A 27,847-nucleotide genomic window follows, 5' to 3' on the forward strand; every position below is an offset into this window, starting at 1 on the left:
CTGCTCAGGGCTCATGCTCTCTCAAAGTGTTCGGAACAACAAGAGACAAGGATGATGTTGGCCATGTCACTAAGTGATTTCTCTTTAGGACCCCAAGCCCATGATTTAAATGCATAAATGATCAGCCCGGTTCATCAATAAGCTGAACTGATTGGTCATTTTAATCCCAGCTGTGGCTTTTACAAGCCCACCCTGCAGTGACCTTGTTTTGGATGAGCCGCAACCAGATCACGATGATTTGGGGGAGAAAATGGAAGCAGGTCCTTGTCATTTAAACCACCGGGTGTTGCATCCATACAGTGCTGCTCTCATGATGAGATTTCTTTCCTGACTTTGTTCTTTCTTTCTCTCCTTTCTCTGCCTTCCTCCAGTGATAAAGAACAGTGAGTATTTTATGCTACTATTTTATTTCTCAACCAACTGGATTATATCTCTCTTTGTTTGTTTGTTTGTTTGTTAATCCTCATTTAAGGATATTTTTCCATTGATTTTTAGAGAGAGAGAGTGGAAGGGAGGTGGAGAGACAGAGAGAGAGAAACATTGATGTGAGAGGGACACATCGATTGGTTGCCTCATGCACATGCCCGACCAGGGCCAGGGATTGAACCTGCAACCTCGGAACATGCCCTTGACTGGAATAGCATCCAAGACCCTTCAGTCCACGGCGGACACTCTGGGCTGACACTCTAACCACTGAGCAACCGGCCAGGGCTAGCATTTCTTTTCTGATCTAAGTGGCTTGCCCCTACAAGACAGATGGTCGGAAAAGGAACTAGCACATTTTATATATCTAAAAAAGAAATTTAAGTGGTTTTAAAAAAAACCACCCTTTTGAGAAAAAGAATTATGAAATTTCAGAAAGTATGTTGATGCAAGGACGGACAGCGTTCCCTAGGGGAGCCCTCAATTTCATTCTTGTGGCGTTTCAACAAGTTTAGTGACCACTCAGTGCCCCGTTTCCACAGCCTTTGCCTGGGAGTTCTGTTCCGACATAAAGAAAATATTAACTGAAACAACTGCTTCCATTAATAAAAGGTGATGAGCAGGACGGAGCTCGAGGGAAGTCACGCGCTATGCATGCCGTCCCTGCCCCCTCAGGGGAGGTCGCCCGATTTCCCGGTGAGCTGCCCTTCGCGCAGAGGTCCTCGCTCTGCTCACAACCTTTGTCTTTTCAATGGGATTCATTTCCCAAACAGGCATGACCGATGGGATGCCGGGTCCAACCAGTGAGCAGTCGGCTGCAGAGCAGCAGGGCGCTGGTGGTTGGGAGCACGCTGAGAACCCACGGGAAGGGAAGGCGTCTGTCCTCCCCACGATGGGGAGTTAGCACGAGCCAAAGGCAGAGCGCGGGGTCTGGCGTCGGAAGACCCAGTGAGTCCTGCTCTGGGACTAGACGTCGATGGGGCCGTGGACATGCCTTTCACCTCCCGAGCCCTGGCTGTCTTCCCTGTAAGACAGGCAGGGTAACCCTGTCCTTCCTCCCTGACCAGGTGGATGTAGCATCCAATGAGGTGCACCGGAGAGCTCCGTGAACTGTGAACCACACTGACCAGAGCGGAGGGGGGGGGTTTGGGGGGGTGGGGGGGGCCGGATGGACTGTGAATCACAACGTTGCCTTACCCTGTGTGCTGTATATATACATTATCCATGCATATCCATACGTATGTTTACCTTGCGTGTATATTTGTATTTGTATATATACAGTGTGTATATATATCACTTGCATAATTTGTTCAGCTCTTTTGGACCCAAAGGACCACATCACTGGGCCCAAAATCCTCTAAAGGTTTTCTTAACATCGATCAGGTGACCCCAGGAAGTGACTTCCCCGGTTCTGTGTCTCAGTTTGTCCATCTGTCAAATGGGAGCTTTAGACAAGTTGATGGCTAAAGGCCATTGGAATGTTCTACAATTTCTGTTGTTGGCCAATAAGACTCTGGCCAGACTAGATCTGCTTCTTATGAGTCTGGTGAGTGTATTATTCAGACATGCCAGGGAGAGATGTTGAGACATTGTCAGATTATAGATATGAATATCACAAGAGAGAAGCTCATGACTCCAGAGGGTCTGGAGGCTCATAGAAGCTTCCAGAATACAAGAGTTGAAAGGTAGAGTCTATGACAGGGGTGGGCAAACTTTTTGACTCGAGGGCCACAATGGGTTCTTAAACTGGACCAGAGGGCCGGAACAAAAGCATGGATGGAGTGTTTGTGTGAACTAATATAAATTCAAAGTAAACATCATTACATAAAAGGGTACGGTCTTTTTTTTTTTTAATATATTTTATTGCTTTTCCACAGAGAGGAAGGGAGAGAGACAGAGAGTTAGAAACATCGATGAGAGAGAAACATCGATCAGCCGCCTCCTGCACATCTCCTACTGGGGATGTGCCCGCAACCCAGGTACATGCCCTTGACCGGAATCAAACCTGGGACCCTTCAGTCCGCAGGCCGACGCTCTATCCACTGAGCCAAACCGGTTTTGGCTTTTTTTTTTTTTTAGTTTTATTCATTTCAGATGGGCCGGATCCGGCCCGCGGGCCGTAGTTTGCCCACGGCTGGTCTATGACCATACTCTTTCACTCCCTCCTCCCCTCCTTTCTCCCCCCTTTCTACCTTCCTTCCTTCATTATCAAATATTCACTGAATGTCTACTACGTATCAAGCACTCACTGTCTTAAGCACCGGGAATACAGGGATAGCCAAAGTATGAGTATGTGTCTAGCGGGGTCTACAAACAAATAAACAGCCAGTCCCCAACAAATATACCCCAGTGTGCAGTCATGGTGGGCCGAGCAAGCACAGGAGGGGCATCTAGCGCAGTCTTGGGCATCATGATGGGGGAAGTGAAATGTAAGGTGGGCCCAAGTGAAAGTAGAACAAGATGAAGAAGAGACAGATGAGTTCCAGGTGGAGGAACAGCATGTGCAAAGTCCAAAAGTGAGAGAGCATGGAATTTTAGCAGAACCAAGTGGAGCTCAGTCTGGCTTATCAGATTAGCAGGAGCCTTAGATTCCCTTAGCATTCTGAAGAGGGTTTGGGGGGACCCTGGCTTCCTTCTGCACCCCCTTTAGTCTGGTGGGGGCAAATTTCATCTGAAAGGACCTTTATACCTACAGGGCATGTGGAAAACATTTTGTGGTGTGGCTGCCCTTCCTTCCCCATCCTTTCCTCCAGGATCCATTAAAATCTCATTCACTGAGTGTAAAGCGGCTTCCTGCTGACACCTGCCTGTGCAGGCATCCTGGGGGAGGGGAAGGGGTGAGAAGAATAAAGGAAAGAAAAAGGATTAATTTTCCGCACAGCACCACCGTGTAATGCTTCAGAGCCTCGGTGCCCCAACAGCACTTCCATCATCGCACTCCTTTTGGGAGTTATAATTTGTTAAAAGAGACATCTGGTGGGTATTTATTACGTGACTATTGTGTGCATGAAATAAAGAATTAAGGCGGGAGGCAGACAGGAGGCGGGAGTCTGCCCTTGGCAGATATTTAGGGAGAAACATCTGTGAGGGGCTTCCACCTGGAGTCAGGACTCATTCCTTTTGTATTTGGGGCCACTGGTGGAGGGTTCCTTCTGACTTTCTCTCGATGCACCTGAGCAGGTACCTTCAGGTAGCGATCAAGCAGGTCCAGGATGCTGGTTTCTTGAGCCCCTGAGCGTACTTGCTCCACACATGTTTCTCGGCCACTCCCTTCCCTCCTCTGAGGGGCAGGCACCTGGAAAATGAGCAGGTCAGTTGCAGTGATCTGTAGGCTTTTGTTAGCAGTGAAACTCTTTGATTAATATTTTATTCCGAAGCTAAATAGATAAGACAGGTGAGAGTGGCGCTGGAGAAGGGCCTTTAGTAGCTGACAGCATTAAATACATCATGGTGAACCTTGTGCAACTGTAATTTAAAATAATACCAAACTGCAAAGTAAATGTAGGGAGTCTAGCAAGCTTCTCATTTGTTTGTTGTTGTCATAGTGGGCACTGTATCAGCTAGCTTTTGCTGTGTAACAAACCATCTTAAAACTCTGTGGTGTAGAACAATTATTTGTTTCCAGGAATCTGGGCTCAGCTGGTGGCTCTGCTGATCTTGGCTGGACTCGCTTATGTGGCAAAGGGTTGGCTGATCTAGGATGGCTGTGGCTGGAATGACTCAGCTCTGCTCCACAGGCCTCTCATCCTCCAACATTCTGTCCTGGGCTTGCTGTCATGTCATGGCAGAGGTGTAAGAGAGTCATCAGAGACACACAGGCTTTTTCAGATTGACAAAGATTCCCCTCTTCCACACAGGCTTTTTCAGATTGACAAAGATTCCCCTCTTCCTCCTCCTCCTCCTCCTCCTCCTTTTTCTTTACAACATAATTCTTTAAAAAGATACTTTCAATTAGCGATGGGTGCAATGAAGGAAATGAACCTGGACAGTGAGGGATCAAGGAAGGCCTTTCTGAGTTGACTTTTGAACCAGATTTGAATGATGAGAAGGAGCCATCCATGGGGATATCTGGGGGGATAAGTCTTCCTGGAAAGGGGACAGCAAGTGCAAAGGCCCTAAGGCAAAAACAAGGTTTCAGTGTTTGAGATTGATCAGGGAGGCCAGCGATGCCGGGGTGCAGTAAGGGGGTGATGAGGATGGAGGCAGGTTAAGGACAGATCAGGTGGGACTTTGCAGATGGGCAAGAAGACTGACTTTTATTTCTACCAAGGTAAAATCCACAGGACATAAAACCAACCATTTTACAGTGTACAGTTCAGTGGCCTTCAGCATTATCACAATGTTGTGCAACCTCTATGCATTGTGGGGTTTTTCAAAGTCAGTGAGAAGCCCCTGGAGGGTATTGAGCAGAGGGGGTGAGCCTGTTTAGCATTTATTTGTTCATCCCCAGAGGCCCTGGCTCCAAGGCAAGGTGTGTTTCCACCAGAATTTCGCCCTCCTCCCCTTTCCTGCTTCCCTTCACTTTCAATCTCTTCCTTCTCTCCTAGTACAAACCAGCTAAGATAGGAGGAAGGCAGAGGGTGGGGTCGGGGGGGTGGAGCGGGGTGAGGAGATGGGGCTTTTGATTTTTAACATTGAGTGTCAAAAGGCAATTTCATGGCTGCTGGTGAGAGTGGAGCAGTGGAAGTAATAGAGGCTGGCAGCTAATGGGGTGCTGGCTCTGGAGGATTCTAGTTACTATTCCCCCCCTAACAGGGACCAGCATTTCTAGTGTTTAACCCTGCATTCCACTCGGGTGATGCCCCAGTGCCCGGGGGCGTGGACCGTGTCATCCGTGGAGATGATCATAATGTGCCATAGGCCTCGGCTCTCCATCAGCAGCCTCTGATCCTCTGCACCGTCACTGGGGCCACGCGGGCGGGCACTCGGTCCTCTTCATACTGTGGAGGTTAAGTGCACAGGCGGCCCAGGTTCGAATCTCACCTCAGCCACTTCCTGGCCACGCAATGTGGGGGAAATGGTCTAATTTCTCCATATCTGAGTCTCCTCACCAGTAAATGTTTGACAATCCCTGTCTTGTAGGGATGATGTGAGGATTGAGTGAGGTAGTGTGGTGCCCAGGAGGTGTCCGTGTTTGCTTGTTTAAAAAAGCCAAGAAGAGCACAGGATGGAAGTTAAAATGCTCCAGGAGCTTCTGAGGCTGGAAATCAGGATGTTTATGTGAAATCAAGGGGTTTTTTAAAGCCTTGTTGGCAACGACTTTAAATGCGTTATTTTTTAAATCTGTACCTCGAACCCAACATCTTTGTGCCAGGCAGGGGCTGGGGTCTACCTGGAGCCCAGGGCTTCTGACTGCCCTCCCAGAATTGGCTCCACTCCGGCAGAAGTCTGCTGCTCTGGAACCTTCTCCTGAGAACACCCTTGTCCTCCAGGTTTCCGTGAGCTTCCTGCAAGTGTGTGCTAAGCACATAATGAGACTAAACCCATTGCACTGATGAGCAAACTGAGGCTCTGAGAGATATGATTCTTTAGCCCAGAGTCTCCCAGCCGGGGAGTTTCCCGGCAAAGGTGTGAACTGGGGGTTTACCCGACCCCAGGGCCTGGGGTCTAACCACAACTCCACACTGCCCACTGGGTTTCCTGTCCAGCCTCACGCCTTCCCAAATTACCTTTCAGGCTCCAGGCGGGCTGGTCCGTCCATCCCGGTGGTCAGCCCGACAGACAGAGGAAGCAGGAAGAGCTGACAGATGAGGAGAAGGAAATTATCAACAGGGTGATCGCCCGGGCCGAGAAAATGGAAGAGATGGAGCAGGCGCGGATCGGGTGAGGCCTGACACTTCCCATCCATTCCACGGTCCTGGAGGCGGGGCCTGGAGGCTGCGCTGCTCAGGGCAGGGGTGCTGGGCTGGAGGGGGGCTGCCTTTGGGCCTTGCCATCTATGACCCACCAGGCCACCCACCCAGGAAGAACTGGAATCTTTGTCACATGAGGTTGGAGAGCTGGAGGAGGAGAGGGTGGCGGGGGAGGGGGGGCGGTTACCTGGGGAGGGGGCTTTTTCAGAGGGGGAACAGGGTTTTTCTGATGGGGAGGAAGGAGAGTGTGGGCCTGTGCCTTGTAGGAAGAGGGATATGTGTGTTAAGGATAAACCCTTGGAAGCAAGAATTCCTCTCGGCCTTTTTCCTGAATAGCACTTAGCACCAGCTAACATATTTTATATTTACATATTTACTTTGACGATTGTTTATCTCTCTCTGTTAGATAAGGTTCCCAAGGGTAGAGATGCTTGCCTGTTTTGTTCACCACTGAATCTCCAGAGCCTGGTACATAATCAGCGTGCACGAAAATATTTGTTGAGGGAATGAGCGCATATGACAGACAGTGCTGCCTCCTCATTTCCCTCGCCATCTCCTGTGGCCAAGACGCTGGAGGGTTTAGAATCTTGTAGTTCAGGGTCCAAATTCCCAGGGAAGGCACTCTGATTGGCTGCCTTATGTCAGGTGCTCTCTCTCGTCCAATCAGCTGTGATGCCCATCTCATACGAACATGGCCATTGGCCTGACTCTGGGGGTCAAGTTAAGGTGTGGGGCGTGTCTCTGTGGCCTGAGAAGGTGCTAGCTTGAACATCCTAGAACAGGGTAGATGGGTTGCCTGCCTGTCCTCCATGTCTGGTGATTTGCCTGGACTAACCTGGTGACAGGATGGAGTAGCGCAGTGGTTAACCACTGGGCCCTAAAGTCAAAGACCTGGGCCCAAATTCCAGGCCGACCACTGACCCCTGTGTGACCTTAAGGAAGCCATTTCCCTCCTTGTGCCTCGGTTTCCTCCTCTGCAAAGTGGGGATAACATGAGCACATCCTTCTCAGCGAGTGTTTGACATGCGACGGATTCATGCGGTGCCTGGCGCAGAGCACCCACTCATTAAATGGCGGCAGTCATTTATCAATGAACTTGGTGTGGAAGCTCAGGTTTGGTCACTGGCCGAGGCCTCTGTTCTAGAATTTATGCCCCGAGACTCCTGCTTGGCAAGCCCTGGAATTCCAGCAGCGGGCTTTCGTGGAGGGAGATCGGGGAGGCTCCCAGGGAAGCTGGGCCGAGCCCTTGGTGGCCGATCCTCCCTTTGCTGAGACGCTGTGTTTTCTGCCCGGGTGGGGGCGGCAGTTGGGGCAGGGATTCTGGCTGCGGCTGTTTCCCCGCACGCTTCCAGCAGCAAGACCTCGTTAGAAGCATCGCCAGAAGCAAACCCAGTGCTATTTGTGTCTGAAGAGCTCGAACCTGCCCTCGTTCCAGTTCTTCCCACGCTTCCCTGGGAGAGGATCAGAGAGGAGCCAGATAAAAGCAAAGCGACACGTCAGATGCGGAGCGAGGCTGAAACCGGGGTGCCACTGGGGCTCCCACTTCAGAACCTGAGGTTCCCAGTGAATAAGCTTTGGGAGCCTCAGCTTCTCCACCCTCAGTGAAGTGGTCAGTCTGATTCTCAGGACCCTCCTGATCAGACTGCGTGTTGGGGTGTTTGCTGGAGTGCTCTGGACCCTGGGGTTACCTGCTCCCTCTGAGCGAGTGAAACTCCTTCTAACTCTGTTAAAATAGCAGCTGTTTCTGTGCCCCATTCTGGGTCCAGACACCCATCTCTCTGGTGCTGAGTCCTCTTCCTGTTACCTGAGTGAAAGCCATCTAGAGAGGTGTGAAGTCACTGTTGATACACATAACAAATAATCATCATACTGGGTACCATTTATTGAGCACTTACTATGTGCCAAACCCTGAGCCTCAAAACGTCATATGGCCCGGCCAGTGTGGCCTTGTGGTTGAGCATAGACCTATGAACTAGGAGGTTATGGTTCCATTCCCGGTCATGGCACATGCCCAGGTTGCGGGCTCTATCCCTAGTGAGCGGCGTGCAGGAGGCAGCCGACCAACGATTCTCTCTCATCACTGATGTTTCTATCTCCCTCTCCCTTCCCCTCTGAAATCAACAAATACATATATATCTATATATATCTATAAATATAGATATATATAGATCTCTCTCTCTCTATATATATATATATTTAAAACAACAACAATAATAACAAAACATCATATGGATTAACCCTTGAACTACTTTTCTCAACCCTGTCAAGTAGATGCTATTATTATTACTATCCCCATGTTGCTAGTGAGGTCAGGTCCCTTGCCTAAGGTCACATCGAGTGAAGATGTACGTCCTGCCGGGCTGGCTCTCAGAAGTATGCGCTCAGCTTTTAGGTGTCTTTCCTGAAACTCTGACCCAAAATTTCTAGACTGCGGTGCATGGACGTTTGAAAGGCTCGGGTCTGAAGGGGACACGTTGGGAGCTAGAAGCTGCAGCTCCTCCTATGCTGGCCCTATGCCTTTGGGATCTATTGACCTGTTTGTGCATCCATAGCTGGTCTCCTGCTCCTGTGGCTCTGAGAGTTCCAGGGAGACTCGCCCTCGGGCCTCCCAGGAGGTGCTGTCTTCCTGGGGCAGCTTTGCTAGAGTCAGGCACCCCAGCAGATCAGAGCTGGTTCTCTTCCAGAAGCCTCTTTGCTTCTGCCCAATGGGGTGTCTAAACCTTTGGTCACCACTCAGCCCACAACCCAGCTCTGCTGTCTTCAGCGCCCCCAGAGGGGAGATGATGGCCAGAAGAGGGGAGACTCATAACCGCCTCATCGTGCCCCCACACCCCATATTCAACGGCTAAGTGGGACGACAGAGTTTATTTTGCACGCCCTGCCTGCTACAGGCTTTCTATATTCGTTAGGACACTTGGCTTGCTTGCCAGAAGGGGAATTAATTCCAGCAAGGTGGTTCAAGTTATCTATGGCTACATTAACAAAGCACCCTACCTTTAGTGACTTAAAGCAACAACAGTATGTTATTTTTGACCATTCTGTAGTTGAAGAATTCAGGCAGGGCTCTGCTGGGCAGGTTTTCTGCTCCACATGGCATGGGCTGGGATTGCTGACACGACTGCGTTTGGCTGGTGGCTGGGCTGGAAGGTCCAAGGAAGCTTCATGCCCATGTCCATGCCCATGTGTGCTCTATGTGGTCCCTTTCGTTCCTTGTTTGGTAGTCTGGCCTGAGCTCCTTTACATGGGAGGTGCATCCCAAGAGATCCAGGGTTCTTAACAGCCGGGTCTGAAACTAGTAGGGTATTAGGCAACCATATTCTATTGGAGAAGGGAAATGGGTCCCCTCTGCTTGTGGAAGAATGACTTAGGCATCCATAGGAAGGCATTAATGGTGGCCACTTTGGGAGACTCTACCACATTATACAACAAGGGGAATTTTAATATAAGGATTCAGAGCTATTTCTAGGGATTTGAGGACAGGAGCACAGCCTAGCCTCATGAAAGGTCTGCTTCTCATCTCACATGGTAGAAAATATAGCCATGCGATACCTCCCCAGTGGTTATAGCTTTTCTTAGTCCTAACTCCAAATTCCCAGGGAAGGAACTCTGATTGGCTCAGCTCACTCTGAGTGCCCACCCCTCATCCAATCAGCTGTGGCCAGAGGTGCCAGGCTGCATAGACACTGAGGACTTCTCCTGAGTGTGCAAAGGGGCTTTGTGAGTTGGACACACACCCATGAGGTGTCCGCAGAACCTTTATGTGTATTAAGGCTGGAATGAAACATTTGCTTGGGAAAATTTGTGTCTGCAATTTTTGGTTAAAAAACTCCCCCCCCCCAATGGTAGGACCCTCTGCATCCTTATCATATTTCTTTCTGCCCGGAGCCTCTCAAAGGCATTTGCTCACAGATCCTGCCTGTGATGGGACAGGCAGCCGGGTGGCTTCCATTCGAGGTCACCATCCGTAAACAGATGGGCCCCCAAAAAGTAATTAGGATTTGTCATTAACCTTGGTGTCCAGATGCTGTGATGGAGGAGGCAGTCAGAGAGACACAACCTGTTGTTGACAGGATCTGCTGGGTTCCTATCACCTCTCCATCTCTGTTCCATCATCCCCTGTATTTTTGGCACAGAATTTTTCCAAAATGTGGACAGCGGGAGAAATGAGTAATAGTGCTTATTAGGTAGGTGTCATTCCTGTGGTTTGACACGCCGACAATAAGCAGGTTATTCTCTCCTCTTTCTAAAGGAAGAACTCCCCACTTTTTTGACCTGGAGTCAGGCCTTCTGTGGATAGGTTTCAGGGGTCCTGGGGGGTATTTTAGACACATTGATGCATGTGTCTCTGTGCATTTTTTAAAATATATTTTATTGATCACACCAGGTTTGGGGGGACTCTGAACCCCAATGTTGAAACTGCTGAGCAGCACCTCCACTTTCTCAGGGATTGGGCCAATGCCTTCTCATGTGCTACAGCCTGTACGGAATCTGCTTGTGCAAGAAAGTGGAAATCTGAATTCGTCATGAGTCAGTGTCTGGCATAAGAGAGAGCATGTGTTCAATGAACCCTCGACCCAACTGTCCAAGCCTCTCATGGAACCACTTGAGTCTCACGGTGCGAGGTTGGACTGTGTGGTCTCCAGGCTCCTTCTACCTCGGCACGATTGACATGTGGGGACAGATAATTCTTTATGGTGGACTGTTCCGTGCATTGGAGGGTTTTTTTTAGCAGCGTCCCTGACCTTCATCCACCAGATGCCTGTAGTAACCCCATCCCCAACCAGATATGACAACCAAAACTGTCTGCAGACCGTGCCACCTGTCCTCTGGGGGGCAACAGCACCCCCTTTGAGGACCACCGCTCTGGCCCTTTTGTTAGGTTCACAAAAAAGGGAGAAGCAAACTTGGGATTTCCCTGCAACCCTCCTCGGCTTACCATGATGCTAGTTCACATGCGCAAAGCTTTAGGTAGATTCATTTCTGTCATCCTCACAACAGCGCTATGCAGTAGGCTATCCTGTTATTCCCATTTTATAGAGGGGGAAACTGAGGCACAGGGAAGTTCTGCAGCCTGCCCAGAGTCATCCAGTTAATAAGCAATTACAAGCGCAGGCTGGCCGGCTCTAGAGTTGAGTCTTACTCCGCTGCCCTACAGCAGGGGTCCTCAAACTACGGCCCGTGGGCTACATGCAAATACAAATATTGTATTTGTTCCCATTTTGTTTTTTTACTTCAAAATAAGATATGTGCAGTGTGCATAGGAATTTGTTCATAGTTTTTTTTTAAACTATAGTCCGGCCCTCCAACGGTCTGAGGGACAGTGAACTGGCCCCCAGTTTAAAAAGTTTGAGGACCCCTGCCCTACAGAAAGGCCAGGCAAATACTCGCTGCCCAGCACTGTGCTAGGAATTTGCAAATGTGTTATATTTCCTTTCATCCTCATGTCTTCACTGGAAGACAGACTACGGTCTCTGCTTTACAGCGAGAAAACAAGCCCAGTGAGGTTAGGACACTTGCCCAGGGGCACACAGCCTTTCCGTGGCCAAACCAGGCGTGAACCTGAATCTGTCTTTCCACTTTCTCCCATTGCTTTTTGGGTACAGAGAGGGCAGGCCATTGACAAATGACTTCAGGGATGTAGGGAAGTCGATCATTTAGAGCAGTGGTTCTCAACCTTCTGGCCCTTTAAATACAGTTCCTCATGTTGTGACCCAACCATAAAATTATTTTCGTTGCTACTTCATAACTGTCATGTTGCTACTGTTAAGAATCGTAATGTAAATATCTGATATGCAGGATGGTTTTAGGCGACCCCTGTGAAAGGGTCGTTCGACCGCCAAAGGGGTCGCGACCCACAGGTTGAGAACCGCTGATTTAGAGGGTGTCTCAGATATTCCCTCGGGGCAGGTGGAAGGGTTAGCAAGGGCCCCAGCCATAAGCAACTGAGACAAAACAAAGAGTAACAGCATCTGGGCAGCTAGACCTCGCCTCCAATCCCACCTCCGCCGCTGGCGGCTGAGTGCCCTCGGGGAGGCGGCTTCCCCTGTGTGCCTTGGTTTCCCCACCTGTGAAATGGGAGTGAATAATAGAGCTGGTCCCACAGGCTGCAGATGACTTAAGGAGAACACTGCACGCACAGTGCTCAGCACCGCACCGGGTTACTGTTATGTCCCGGGTTTGTAATGACCCAGCACCTTGCCTGGCGGTGACCACATTAGCTCCCTTGTCTCCAACTCCGAGTCGGGGTGACCCTCCTCCCCAGAGTGCTGCGGTGCGGGCAGGAATCCCATTCACCCATCCATCAAGGGGAGGGATGGGGCTCTATAGCTCCCCAGGTGACGACAGTCATAAACAACCCCGAGAATTAATGAGTCTGAGATGCACGCAGCCCGCAGACCCGCCGCATGGCTTCCTGACAGAGTGGCTCGGCCATTTCAGGACAGGTTCCCGAGAGGCCCTGCTCCGGGCTCTCAAGGCAGCGCTGGCCAGACCAGCCACAGCTGCCTCCTGTTTCTAAATCCTGTCCCCGTCCTCAGCAGATGGCCTGATCTTAACTTCAGAAAATGCCACATTTAATAAAGTTACCGGTAATGTCCCCCCACTTGGCAATTAGGATGAGAGCGAAAGCAGCATGATTCTGGAATTGATGGTGTGCGTCTCCCCCCCCCCCCTCTCTCTCTCTCCCTCTCTCACAGCATGGCACACACTCTCCCACTTTGCCGCAATTTTAGGAATCGCTGTGTAATGTTTAACTGCTGCTCTAATCGCAGCTGCTCCGGTCCCTCCCATCAGTAGTGGAACCCAGCTTTTCGCTATTTCCCTCTCCGACTGAGGAATCGGTACCCAGACCCCTCGCCCCGCACCGTGCCAGGCGGGGTGTCTTCCTGAGCTCCGCAGTGCTCCGCGTGGGGCCTCCTTCCTGGCGCAGTTGCACATCATTAGCCTTCCCTCCCCGTTCAGCGAGGCGCTGCAGCAGCGCTGGGCTGAGGGCTCGGAAGCAGCTGCCTGCGTGTTTCCCAGGCTGCTTGGGCCTTTTTCGGGGAGAGTGAGCTGACACGCGCCATCGGTCCTGCAGTTGGCTTCTGTCCTCGTGTGGGGAAGGCAGCCCCTGGGCCTGGGCGCCCTGCCAGGCCAGGGTATGCACAGCCCTGCATGGGAAAGTGTGGTCTGTACGTTGGTGCTGACTGTGCACACGCATGTGTGTGCACACAAATGCACATGGACATGTGCCTCTACAGGTGTGCCTGTGGGCATATGTACTCACATGTGGATACAAGCACCATCTTGTATGTATATTTAGAGACGGGCACGTGAGTCCTGTCAACTTCTGGTTACCGTAGCCCCTTTAAACGCTTTAGAAAGACAAATTTCCTGACTAGATTATAGCACCCTGGCTACATAGAAAAAATGCTAGTACAGGGAGTCATAAAAGCCATAAATTTCCAGAAGAAATAATTAGCAGCAACCGTTACTGAGTAGTTAACATGTTCCAGGCATTTTACAAACACTCTCATTTTGCCTTTGCAGCAATCCTAGGGGGTAAGGACTTTGTTTCCCCCAATTTACAGATGAAAAATGAAGGCTCAGAAAGGCTAAGCAACTTTCTTGGGGTCACAGAGCCAGGAAGTAGCAAAGTTCAAAGGTGGACGCAAACAAGCTCACTCCAGAGCTGGCATCCAATGCCTGCGTCATACCTGCCTCCTATTTCTAACATCTGAGTGTGTGTGTGTGTGTGTGTGTGTGTGTATGTGTGTGCGCGCGCGCGTGTAGGTGTGAATGTCTGGTGCAAGTGTGTAGGGAGTCCACACCTCCCCGGGGTTGAGCACCTGGAGAAGGTGATTGGCACCTGGCAGAGTCCAAAGCCTGGCTTGTCTGACATCCACAGCCAGGCAGGGAGGAATCGCCCAGACCTCGCTCTGGAAAGGAGGGCTGGCGTTTCATTCAGGCCTCATCAGGCGGAAATAGAACTTGGGTGGCAGATGGGGCCGGGGTGTGAGGATGGTAGACAGAGTAATGGTCCCCCCAAAGGTGCCCACATCCTAATCCCTGCAGCCTGGGAATATGTGACCTGACCTGGCTAAAGGGACTTTGCAGAGGTAATTAAGTTAGGGATCTTGAGATGGGGAGGTCATCTAGATGATCCAGTGAGCCCCAGGTAATCACACGGGTCCTTGTGAGACAGAGGCAGGAGGGTCATCGTCACAGGACGATCGGAAAATGTTACACTGTTGGCTTAAAGATGGAGGAAGGGGTCACGAGCCACGGAATGCAGGCAGCTTCCAGAAACTGGAAGAGGCCAGGGGATGATCCTCCCCTAGAGCTTCCAGAAGGAATGCAGCCCTGCCAAGCCCCTGGCTTTGGCCCAGGCATCTGAGCTTCAGGGCTGTGAAGGTCATATATATATGAAGGTCATATTTATCTATATATTTAAAAGCATAAGTGACCGTTACGACCTAATGACCGGAACGACCAGCCAATAGCTATGATATGCACTGACCCAGACCTTGCTGCCTTGCTGCTGGGGCCCTGACAGCCCTGAATCTGGTTCACCTGCACCCTGAACCCAGACAGGAGGGAGGAGGGAGCCCGATTCCTCGCTGTTGGTTAGCTTGCTGCTGGGCCAACCTCCCTCAGTCCCTCCCCGTGGCCGGCTGGTCCCCTGCCGGCCAGGCCGAGGGACCCCACCGGTGCACGAATTCATGCACCGGGCCTCTAGTATATACATAAAATCTGTTGTTTTAAACCACTTAGTGTGGTAACTTGTTACAGCAGCCATAGGAGACTAAAATACAGAGCGACTCCTTGAAACCCGGGAGTGTGCGGTGGCATTTGGTGGCCCTCCAGCTAGTGTACTCTTCTACCACTACTGAGTCAGACCCACTGGGACAGCTTTGGAGTTTCAAGAGACCTGGTCCAGCTCATGTGTAGATGAAGTCTAGGGACCTGCCTGCTTCATTCTACCTGGAACCACCATGGTGTCTGAAACTCTTCCTGCTCTGAGCCTCCCAAGGGCTCCATTCTTATGTCCACGTGTTGTCTCAAACCCAGAGACGTTGAGTCTCCTCCATTCAAAGCCTTTAAATGCTTTCCCATCACTCTGAGACTCAAGACACTGCATGGATGGGCCCTGCGCATCTCTGCAACCTCATCTCCCGCCACCCAGCCCACCAGCCATGCTGAGCATCTCTCGGGTCCTTTGCACATGCTGTTCCCTCTTCTTCCAGGGCTCTTCCTCGCCCTCTTAACCAGGTCAGCTCCTCTTTATCTTCAGGTCTCAACTCAAGGTCACTTCCTCTGAGGCCCCATCCTGACTTCTCAGATCCCTCTCTTACGAGTTCTCACTGCTACTCAGACTTGTCCTTCAGACAACCTACTAGGAGTCTAGTTATGATGGCTTGTGTGGTTATTTAAATGACATCTGAGTCCCTCACTAGAATTCCAACTCCATGAGGGCAGGGACCTCATCTATTTTGCTCCCTTTTGGATCCTCACTGTCTACTTGGCAGGTGGTAGGTGCTCCGTGAATATTTGTCAAATTAATGAGCAGCTCATCTAGGTCCATTTGGATGGCAAGGTCAGACCAAGTTGAGAATCCACATCCCACCCCCTCCAGAGGTCATCCACTGGTGCCCAGAGGAGGGGACATACCCTTTGTGGTGCCTCTGGGAGCATCCTTGGAAATGGGAGGTACCCACCGACTTTACGGGGTAGCCAACAGCCCCCTCTTCAGCACGAAGTCTAGTGATGGATGTGTCTTCTGGATGTGAGGCGCGAGGGGCACTTGTCAAGTTAATCGGGCATGTAAACACATGACTAGAGAGTGACAGGCACTTATGATATCCACCTAATTGGGCACTTAATATGGAGACATTGAGCAGGCAAACAAAACCAGCCCGCCCACGCAGACAGGCCTGCTCTTCGCCACTGAGAAGTTTGGGTTGGCTCGCTGAATATCATGGGAGGAGGGGGTAAAGGGTGACCCCCAGATCCTGGTTTGAGCAAGCCAGTGGGATGGTGGTGCCATTTTTGGAGAATAAGGAAATGTTTGCTGGGGACGGGGATGGGAATAGAGAGCTGCCAAGATGATGGCCAGATGAATGCAAGAGTCTGAGATGCCTGTGCAGACATCCATGTGACAACGTCATGTAGACAAGTAGATGAACAGATCTGGAGCTCCGTAAGCAGTTTCCTAGCAGAGGGGACACGAGGTAGAAAGGACTAGATAAGAGTCTTAATCTGAAGTCAGTAGACTAGATGGGCTTTGGGGGATATGGGAGGGGTTCTGTGATTTTCTGAAAATGCATCAGATTTCATGTGCTTGTTTCTTAGGGAGGTTCCAACAGTCTTCATCAGATACTTAAGAGCCCATGACTCAGAGAAGAATTAGACCCTCAGCCTGATACTGAGGGAGATGCAGGTGGTCCCTGGTCCTGTAAGGTCCTCAGTACCCTGTCTCTGCTTCCAGGCGCCTGGTGGACCGCCTGGAGAACATGAGGAAGAACGTGGCTGGGGATGGGGTGAACCGCTGCATCCTGTGTGGCGAACAGCTGGGGATGCTGGGCTCTGCCTGCGTAGTGTGCGAGGACTGCAAGAAGGTACCATCACCCTCCCCTTCTCTTCCCTGCATCCCTGCTCGTTACATGCAGAGGGGCTAGGCCTGGGGTCAAACCTTGGGGGACCCTGGGTCTTGGGAGTGGGGCTTGGATCCTGAAGGGTAGTTGCCAGAATATGATTCCTTCTGGGATGCTCTCACATCCAGCTGTCTCCCGAGGTAACCCTGGTCCTGGTTCCTCCCCTGAAACTCACTGGGACCCTTCTGTCCCCTCGGAGCTCAGGTCCATCCAGGATGAACTTGGGAGCTTGAGGTAGGACATGAGCTAAGGTTGAGCCTGCAAGTGTCCTGGTTGTGGCTTAGCAAGTTACATGTCAGGTTGAAGAGCATGATGGACTCATGTCTACACATGTGTGTCCGTGGAAGGCTAACCCAGCATTCTCTTAACCTGGGTTATAGTACAAGTGACTTAGAAAGCCCCTCTCCAGCCCATTTAGGACCACTGGGCTTCAAGAGCCTTTATTCTTGAAGCGGGGGTGCTCCTCGTATTTCTCCACCCTGTACCCTCTCCTCAGTTGTCTGCTCTTGACAATTCCAGGACACAGACAGCACTGCCCTTGGGTCTGCCTGATTCCCAGGAAAGGAACTTAGGAGAATGAGCCACCCGGAAACACCCATAGAGTCACTTGGCATCTCCTGCTTGGGGTCCCATTTAGCGTTTAGATGGAATATTGAGGGAAGTGGATCGATTCCAAAAATGTTGTCCGCTGCAGTCAGCCAAGAGTGAGAATTCGGTGACCCATCAGGATTTCCTATTTGCCTTGACTGCCAGGAAACAGCCAAAAATATAATGTCCCATCACACAGTCGTGGCGTTTCCTCACATAACTTCCTTCTCCTTGAAGATTTGAAGCTGTAGTTGTAGCCTAGGTTGTCTCAGATTCGCTTGGGAAAGGAGAAGAAATACATTAGTAAGCCATGTGGATACATGGCCTTTCCTCTTTGAAAACCCTCTCACTCATCTCCCCTGTATGGATGCTGAAAACTCAGGCCCCACGGGGACTCCTGGAGAATTTCTTTATCCAGTGCTGGGAATGACTCCAGGTCTTGGTACTGGAAATTAAGACTCAAGTTGGAACTTTATTCTAACTGGCCCTGGTCATGGACAGGAGTTGAGAGAAGGAAAGTTCTAGCTCTTTGCAATGGGCTTCCATCGCCACCTCCCCCGATCATGAGCACCTGGCATATCTGAGTGTACACTGGCCTCTATTTTGTCCCCAGAATGTCTGCACCAAATGCGGGGTAGAGACCTCCAACAACCGCCCGCATCCTGTGTGGCTCTGCAAAATCTGCATCGAGCAGAGGGAGGTGAGTAGACGTGTCCTTTCTAGCTTCTAGAGCACCCTTCCTTTTTATCCAGTTCCCCCTTCCTCTCTAGAGCCAGGGAAACAGGGTGGCAGGTGGGGGCTGGAGAACCTAGGCAGGGATGTGTCTTAAGGGTTTGGTATAAAAGGAACCCGCTCAGCTGTGGACTCTGGCAGAACAGCCCCTGAGTGTTTGAATGAATTTCTTTTCCCTTCTAGTTCTGTGACTTTCCCCTTCCTAGTAATAGGGAGCAGCACACCGCATTTAAGAGCTGGAAGACTCGGTGTCCAGTCTTTGCCCTTGCGCTCTCATGATGTGCATGAGCTCATACCCTCATGATGTCCAACTTTCTCCATCAAGAAAATGGGTCTACTCAGGCCCTCTCTGTTGAGTGGTCAGGGATATTGTGGAAATTAAATAGAAATTGTGAAAGGTTGCATACTGGTGAGAAAAGTGTCCATTGCTTACAGAGGGGAGAAAAGTTAAAAATTGGCACTCATGAAGGCAGGAGCAATATATTTGGCTGCCATGTCATCAGCCTCTCCCTTTCCTCCCCAAGGTGTGGAAGCGTTCTGGAGCCTGGTTCTTCAAGGGCTTCCCCAAACAGGTCCTCCCACAGCCAATGCCCATAATGAAGACCAAGCCCAAGCAGCCTGTCAGTGAGCCTGCTGTCCCAGAGCAGCCTACCCCTGAACCCAAGCACACTGTCCGGGCTCCAACTCAAGGTAGGACAAAACAATTTGTCCTTTCAGGACCAAGGACAGCTCTCGGCTAACTGGTCTACCTGAGAATGTCCTGACATGTTTGTGTTTCTACCCAGTTGATGGACAGACAGCCTCTGGGTTTGGGTCTGGGAATCCTATGTCTCCTTCACAGCTCACCATGAACCTTATGGAGAAGATAGCACAGAGAACTCTTCAACAATGTCAGGCATTTTTGATGGAGTATTTAGAGGTACAGCAGAGGTGGAAATTAAAATTAGGAACAAAGAGAAATTCTCACAACCAAACTGCACACTGGAGCCTGGAGGCATTTGGGAGTGGGGCTTGCTGAGAAGGCCTTCCTCACTCCTGGTATTTCTTATATCCACCATCAGCAAATCTGAAATTGGACTAATTAGAACGGAAAGTTGAATAGAAAGGAAATTAGTGAAAGAAAATTACCACTACTATGGATACTATCACTATCATCCAAGTATTATTATTAATTACTAAAATGATGATTAAAAGAAGGAGGCAAAGCAATACAAAGAAAAAAGGCAACCACAATAAAAACACATTAATTGGATGAGGCCACTGGGACTGATCAGCGAGAGTCCTTGCAATAATTCCAGTTAACACCAAGTGATCATTTCGGGTCTGGATGACAACTCTGCAGTTGTGTGCAAGCAGTGCTTCTGGAAGGAAGGTCTCAAAAATAGAGGTGCCTGAGTATGTCTCCTATAAGATAACTTCTTCATGTACTTGGGACTGTGTCTGGCACTCAAAAGGCATCAGCAAATACTTCCTGACAAAGGGAGCAATTTGTATCCCTTGCAGAGAATTACCAAATTGTCCATCTTCACTGCATCCTGAGGAGCCCTGGTTTCTACCAATAGAGCATCCTTCTTCCTGGTTAAACACTTCCCCCTCTAGGTCGAGAAGATTGTAGAGCATAACTGTCAAGATCATGGACATATGCCTGGCTGGTGTGGCTCAGTAGTTGAGTACCCATTTATGAACCATGAAATCACAGTTTGATTCCCAGTCAGGGCACATGCCCAAGTTGTGGGCTCAATGCCCAATAGGGGTGTGCAGTAGACAGCTGATCAATGATTCTCTCTCATCATTGATGTTTCTATCTCTCTGTCCTTTCCTCTCTGAAATCAATAAAAATATTTTTTAAAAAATATATTTTATTGATTTTTTTACAGAGAGGAAGGGAGAGGGATAGAGAGTTAGAAACATCGATGAGAGAGAAACATCGATCAGCTGCCTCCTGCACACCCCCCACTGGGGATGTGCCCACAACCAAGGTACATGCCCTTGACTGGAATCGAACCTGAGACCCCTCAGTCCGCAGGCCGACGCTCTATCCACTGAGCCAAACTGGTTAGGGCAAAATATTTTTTTAATTAAAAATGAAAAGATCTGGGCATCTGAGGGCAGGAGGACCAGAATCTGAATTCCAGCTCTGCCTCCTACCAGCCCTGTGAGCTTGGGCAAGTGTCCTAACCTCTCTGCGATTCGTTCTTCATCTATGGGGTGGGGCAAAATAGGTTTACAGTTGTGAGTATGCGAAACACAGTTTATTAATTATTTTACTGTTTTTCAAACGAACAGCTGCAGACCTGCTTTTGCCCCACCCCGTATAACATGGGGCTAATAACTCACTGGATTTGTTTGAGTATTAAATAAAACACTACATGCCAAGTGCTTGGCAGAGTGCAGCACTGAGTAAATGCTGACTGATAACATATAATGTTCATCACCTGTGCACAGACACATATACAGACACGTAGGTGGCATGAGCTAGATAAACTCTGGACAACACAGACCACTCTGGAAATGCGGTGGATGTAACCCCATTCACTTCACTGGAGAGAAGTAACATCACCAGCATTGCATAGTGGCGCTTAAAAAGTTATTAGAATAACATCGGTGCTGGTGAATGTGTGGGGAGATGAGTACTCTCTAAAACTGTTGGTTTAGACCAGGGGTCCTCAAACTTTTTAAACAGGGGGCCAGTTCACTGTCCTACAGACCATTGGAGGGCCGGACTGTAGTTTTTAAAAAAAAAACTATGAACAAATTCCTATGCACACTGCACATATCTTATTTTGAAGTAAAAAAACAAAACGGGAACAAATACAATATTTGTATTTGCATGTGGCCCGCGGGCCGTAGTTTGAGGACCCCTGGTTTAGACTGTAAGTCACCTCCAGCCTTTTGGAATGTAATATGGCAGGCTTTATTGAAATGGGGAATGTACTATTTTTTTAAAATATATTTTATTGATTTTTTACAGAGAGGAGGGAAGAGGGATAGAGAGTTAGAAACATCGATGAGAGAGAAACATCGATCAGCTGCCTCTTGCACGCCCCCTACTGGGGATGTGCCCGCAACCAAGGTACGTGCCCTTGACCGGAATCGAACCTGGGACCCTTGTGTCCGCAGGCCGACGCTCTATCCACTGAGCCAAACCGGTTAGGGCGGAATGTACTATTATATACCATTTGATCCAGCAATCCCTCTCTGGGATTATATGGAACAGCAATCCAAGTACCATGTAAAAGATATAGATATATTTGTTGCATCATTACTTATGACAGCAAAGCACTGGGAGAGGTTCGTTAGTAGGGGAATTGTTGACTGGATTATGGAATATCCACACCACGCTCTAGTAGGGATTATTTAAAATGGAATGATGTCAATGTTCTTTATGGATTTGCAATTATGTCCATATGTGCTTTCAGTATTCTCTTAACAAACATTCACTGGGCACCGAAGGAGTTCCAGGCCCTATTCTAAGCCCTGGAGATAGAGTGGTGTTTGCAACAGACGAAGACCCCTGCCTTCCTGCAGCTAAAATTCTAGTGGGGGAAACAGGTGCTCGACCAGCTGCCAATGCAAATGCAATATAGTATCGGGCAGTGATAGGTGCTGGGGATAGACACGGAGCAGGTAAAGGGGGCAGGCAGTGACAGGAGGCCCCATTCAGGATAGAATGGGCAGAGAAGGGCTGTCAGAGGAGGATCTTTGGGGAGACACGTGACTGAAATGATAGTGAGGACCCAAAGAATCTTCGGGACTATGGAGTACGTGGGGCTTAAGGTTGGAATGTGCTTGGTGAGTCCTGGGAAAATTGGATTAAGCGAGCAAAGCCCACCTAGAAGAGGATGTAGCCAGTGGCCCCAGCTCGGCCTGTGTTCAGCCTGTGTGTGTTCACATGCTTGTGCAGGCAAAGGAAATATGTGAGATTATAAACGAAAGCTGCGTCCAAGGGCAGGGCAGGAGGGGAGAGTTTTAATTTTAAAGAGCACTTGGGAGTGGAGGGTGGGCCCCTTTGTGGAGCTGTTTAAGTAGTGGCCCTCCTGCACCATAAAAACCAGTTCTCCCATCACTGTTCTCCCTCTCCAGGTGACGCTGAAGACAGGAGGGGCCCAGGTCAGAAGCCAGGCCCTGAGCTGGCCTCTGCGCCAGGCCGAGGAAGCTACGGGCCTCCTGTGCGCAGGGCCTCAGAGGCACGAATGAGCTCAGCCAGCCGGGACTCAGAGGGCTGGGGCCATGGCCATGGCGGGGCAGCCGGTGACTCCAGCCGGAGCCCAGCAGGTGAGAGAGAGGGGCAAATCCAGGCAGGCTTCCTGGATGAGGAGAATCAGAAAGAATGGGGAGGGGAGTGTTTTTATTTATCCATTCGGTGCTTATTGAGCACCTACTGTGTGCCGTGTTCAATGACAGATGCTGGTTCTAGCCTATGGTAGAGGAAAGATCAGACTCAGAAACAATTCTGACTCCAGACATCCAAAAGTTTTGCTTATATCCTTTTCTTGCTCTAATGTCTACATTTCTTTGTAGCGAGGTCATGAGACTGGCTCTGATTAGATGGGCTGAATATTAGTTCCCTCGCAGCCCTCTGGCCTTCTCTTTCTGATTAGGGGGTTTGTGGCATAGCACCTCGGTTCCTCTTGGCAGGAGAGCTGGGGAGCAGTATCTGATGGTCTCAAGCAGACTGGAGACCGACTATCTGAGTTCTAGCCCTGGCTCTGCCACAAACCAGCCAACAGACATTGCATGAACTCCTCAACCTTGCTGGGCCTCAGTTTCCCCATTTATAAAATGGGGTGTAGAGATTAAATAAGCTTCTTATATATAAAGTCCCTGGCACATGGTAAGCGTTGAATAAATGTTAACTCGTCCTTATCCAGTAGCTCCTGAAGTTCAGAGAGGGGGAGTGACCAGCCCAGAGTCACACAGCTTATAAAAGAGAATGCTCCGATGCAAAGTTAGGGCGATGTGAAGATATAGACCAGATTCTTGCAAGAATAATACAATAATATCAACATCTGCCAGATGCTGAGTGTTTACTACATGTTCTGAGCACTTTGCATGCATTGTATCATCGCATCTCCACACATGCTATGCGGTAGGTACTATCATCCCCATTTAACAGACGAGGAGACTGAGGCCCGGGGAGGAGAGGCCATTTGTGCAAGGCCGTACAGGTGGGGGCGCTATCACACAACTTGTGCATTTTCAACACCCAGGTGACTTGCCCGGGGGGTCTGAGTACTGGAAAGAGCGAACCCACTGAGAGGCAGAGAGGGTCTGAAGGAGCTGAGGGTGTTGGGGGGCTGCGTTCAGATCCAGAAGGCCTTGCTTTAGGCCGGCTGCCCAGTCCCAGCTTCTTTCTGCTTCCACTGTGTGTGCGTGCAACGTGACGGGCTGTTTCCCTTCCTTCCTCCTACAGGCTTGAGACGGGCCAACTCAGTGCAGGCCTCCAGACCCGCCCCAGCCTCGACGCCGAGCCAGGCACCGCCTCAGCCTGGGCAGCCAGGTACTTGCCGCCCGCCCAGCCACCGCGGCCGCCATGTCAGTCAGCGGCGACCCCAGTTCCTCCATCCTTGCTGGCAGAGCCCCGGCTCTCTGCAAAGCCGCAGCCGCCGCCGAATGCTAAGCTCTTCTAAGACCCTTAGACTGGGTGATCCTCGGGCTGGGGAGCCGGGCGGGGCACGAGCCAGCATCGTATCCAGCTGAATGCAAGAAGGGACAGCACTTCATTCCTCAGCGTCTCCCCCCTTCAGCCATGGTCACTCCACTGGCAGTTTTTACCACACGCACCTACCACCTACCCTCTTACTTTCTCGATCTTTCTTCAAATGGACTCGCTTTGCAAGCACAGCTGAGGGCTTGCTATCACCAACACTCTCGAGGGGGATTTAAGGCCACTGGGCTGTAATAAAATGACGCATGTTCCCAGAAGGGTTGTGGGAGATTCAGGAAGAAATGGTGAGCAAGGAGATTAGTGATGTGGGGAAATCTGAACACATGTGGCTCCTGAAAGACAAAGGGGGTGATGTCTAATTGGTGCCGTGCGGGTTTTGTTATTTTAAAAGAAACCTATGATAATGGCATCAATGGGAAACCAGTGTCCCGTCCTATAGAGAGAGTGTGTGCGGGCACCACCAACTGGGTGGTGTAAATTAGCAGAGACGGGTGGTCTCCCAGTTCTGGAGGCCAGAGGTCTGAGGTCAAGGTGTCGGCAGGGTGAGCTCCTGAGGCTGTGAGGGAGGATCTGTTTCATTCCTCTTAGCTCCTGGGGCCTCAGGCAATTCCTCGGCTTCTAAATGAAGTCCTCCCTGTGTCTCCCGTCATCTTTCTTCTAAGGATGTCTCTCTCTCTGTCCAAACTTCTCTTTTATACATATATTATTGATTTCAGAGAGGAAGTGAGAGGGAGAGAGAGAGGAACATGAATGAGAGAACCATGGATCGGCTGCCTCCTGCACGCCCCCTTTGGAAATCGAGCCCGTAACCCGAGCATATGCCCTGACGGGGAATCGAGCCGTGACCTCCTGGTTCATGGTGGATGCTCAACCACTGGAGCCACACCGGCTGGGCCAAACTTCTCCTTTGGATAAGGACACAGTCGTATAGATTAAGGCCTGCCCCAGTGACCTCATCTGAACCTGACCATCTTCAAAGACCCTCTTCCACCCGAGATCTCACTCACGGGTGCTGGGGGTCAGGACTTGAAGATCTTTCAGGGAACACAGTTCAACCCACGGCAGAGGGTAATGACCTAAATGAATGTAATGAAAATTAAACAAGGCAAGGAAATTCTCGTTCCTCTGGCCTGAGGAGGTTCTGAGCCTGGGGCCTGTTCGCTTTTGTTCAAAGGGGAAACCCAACAGAGTTGCACTCAAATGAGACTTCCTGGGGGTGGGGGGGTCATACTGAAAGGCCAGGGAAGCCTGGGGGCTCCTGGTGGTGTTGACGGGTATTCCATACCCCACCCCTGAAGTTGTGAAGAATCCACTGGGTCAGTAATGACCCCACAGCATTGATGGATCCAGAGTGTAAACTTGCCCATCACCTCGGGCACAATTCTCCTCCATTCGTTGATCAGCCTCATAGCCAGTGAAACGTGAAGAGCGGGCATTCTTATCCCATTTCAGATAGGAGAAAGCTGAGGCTCGGGAAGGACACATTGGGGCTTGAACCCAGGCCTTCCTGACCTCAGAATCCTCCGTGGGGCTGTTCCTGCAGCCCCAGGTACCTCTGCACATCGCCTGTTACCCCTGGGCCTGTGTCCCTGCCCAGGAAATGAGGGGGACACGGGGTGGACACGGAAATGATGCCACCTTCTCTGCTCCATCTCTCCTCTCTTCTCTCCACTCAGGGCCCCCAGGAGGCGGCAGACCCAGCGCTGGGCCAGCAGGACGCTTTTCGGACCAGAGACCAGGCAAGTGCTCGCTGCTCCCATGCCTGCTCGAGAGACCACCTCTCTCCCACTTCTCCATGAGAGAGCAGGGGGCTGCCTGATCGTGGCCCAGCCTATACCCCGAGACCTCCCTGATGAGCTCTAAGGCTCCCCACCCTGATTCCCAAACTCTAGAAAATGACCACACGTCGAGTGATTAAGAGCACACCCTGCCTGGATTCAAATCCTGCTCCTTCACATCCCAGCTGTGTGGCCCTGGGCAAGTTACGTAACTTCCCTGAGCCTCAGTTTCCTTATTTTAACATGGGAATAATACCAGGACCTACTTCAGTGACTGTTCTGAGGATTAAACAGACTAATACATATAAAACCGTAGCACGTGGCCGGGAATGTTTAAGACCACGCTAAGTGACAAATGACTATTACATGTGATATATATGCCTAGTCATCCTCACACGCATCACTGTGGCTACAACGTAGTCCTTGCTTTCTGATGCACCAGACACAATTTTGTATATGTATTCAATAATTTTTAAAATAATAGCTACTGCCATAACCGGTTTGGCTCAGTGGCTAGAGCGTCGGCCTGCGGACTGAAGGGTCCCAGGTTCGATTCCGATCAAGGGCATGTACCTTGGTTGCGGGCATATCCCCAGTAGGAGATGTGCAGGAGGCAGCTGATCGATGTTTCTCTCTCATCGATGTTTCTAACTCTCTATCCCTCTCCCTTCCTCTCTGTAAAAAATCAATAAAATATATTTTAAAAAAATAATAGCTACTATGATTTGAGTGACTTCAGGTATTATAATTCCCATTTTACAGATGAGAAAGCTGAGGCTCAGAGACATTGAGTAATTTGCCCTATACCACACAGCAGAGGTGCAGACCCAGGCTACCTGGCTCCAGAGCCCACACAAGTGATCAGTACCCCTTTGAGGTCTGTTTTGCCTGCATCTGATTAAGCTCATGGGACTTGTTATAAAACATGGACTTCAAGGCCCCACTGCACGGGCTACTGATTCTGCGTGGGGTCCGGGAACCTGCATTTTGCAAGCTCCCCTCAGTGGTTTTGACAAAGACAACATTCTGAGAACCAGCGAACGGCACAATGTGGTCACCCCGTCAACGGGAGGCCATAATTCTATGTTGCAGGGCTGTGGGTGAGTTACAGTAGGTGCTCATCCCTCGTGGTCATGCTGGAGCAGTTGTTGCTGCTGCCATTGTAACACAGGGACTCAGCTGCCTCTTTCCTGCCCTCTCTCCATCTCCCCTGCAGACATGGCCCCCAGTGACCTCTGCTACCCAGGGGCCTCCATCCCACCCTGGGAGGAGCGACTCGGAGTCGGAGCCAGGGAGGACCGGGCGGGCCACGCACCAGGCCCTTACTCCCAAGTGTCTGCTGCTGCCCCCCAGCCTGTCGCGACCCCTGCCCGCCAGCCCCCACCCCCTGAGGAGGATGAGGAGGAAGCCAACAGCTACGATTCAGATGAAGGGAGTATGTGGCACTGAGGGCAGGGGTGTCTGGGAAAAGCCCCTTCAGGGTCACCCCCCAGGGAGACAGGAGGGCTCCAGGGAGGGCCCTCTATACCCTCCCAGCTCCACAATATGCCAACCGTGACAAATACATTAACCAAGTTATAAAAATCCAAGTTTGTGTTACTGTATTCACAACATGACATGAACTTACTAAAAAACAGTAACATCCTATTTTTTTATTGGGGTAAAATACCTGTAACATCAAAGTCACCGTGTAACGCATTGTCAAGAGTGCAATTCGGCGATATTCGCTTTGTCCAGTTTGGTGGCTCCTCACCAAGTAGATCGTGGAATTATCGTGTGACCAGCATCCACTCCTAGGGTATACCTACACCTTTAACAGTTCCAAAACTCTCTACTGTGTGTCTTCAAAGAGCAATTTTTAAAGCCATTTTAAAATTTCTGGATGTTTCTTTTTGCATCCATGCAATCAGGGATGTATGAAGTGCCTGCTTTCTGCCCCTCCCACTGAGACCCAAGTCCTGGGGACACACACACACACGCACACACACACACACACACCCCAAGAGCTTGCGGTCAGGCGGAGAGATTGGACCCGCTTAGATGAAATGGACCGAGGGCTGAGGGCGGTGGCATGGCTTTGGCCCACGATGTCACCCCTTCTCGTTGTAAAATGGGAAGCAGAATACTGCCTCCTGGGCGGGACCGAGGAGGGTAAACGGAGGCACCCCCTGGGAA

The 27,847-nt window shown here is 50.4% G+C and overlaps 1 protein-coding gene across 2 annotated transcripts in view; it reads left to right on the plus strand.

Moving 5' to 3' along the window:
- The window catches only part of RPH3A (rabphilin 3A), a 45,004-nt gene that overhangs the window by 1,732 nt on the left and 15,425 nt on the right, over positions 1–27,847 (plus strand). Inside the window, exons 2-10 of one of the 2 annotated variants that reach the window (XM_023762682.1) lie at positions 372–383; positions 6,100–6,246; positions 16,741–16,870; positions 18,108–18,194; positions 18,751–18,916; positions 22,310–22,501; positions 23,640–23,726; positions 25,571–25,633; positions 26,889–27,107. In XM_023762682.1, the coding sequence (XP_023618450.1) occupies positions 372–383; positions 6,100–6,246; positions 16,741–16,870; positions 18,108–18,194; positions 18,751–18,916; positions 22,310–22,501; positions 23,640–23,726; positions 25,571–25,633; positions 26,889–27,107 (1,103 nt within the window). The remainder of the gene's footprint in view (positions 1–371; positions 384–6,099; positions 6,247–16,740; positions 16,871–18,107; positions 18,195–18,750; positions 18,917–22,309; positions 22,502–23,639; positions 23,727–25,570; positions 25,634–26,888; positions 27,108–27,847) is intronic. The other variant, XM_023762681.1, reaches the window with a different exon arrangement.

The sequence above is a fragment of the Myotis lucifugus genome, unplaced genomic scaffold, assembly GCF_000147115.1.
Source record: "Myotis lucifugus unplaced genomic scaffold, Myoluc2.0 scaffold_256, whole genome shotgun sequence".
Lineage (NCBI taxonomy): Eukaryota > Metazoa > Chordata > Mammalia > Chiroptera > Vespertilionidae > Myotis > Myotis lucifugus.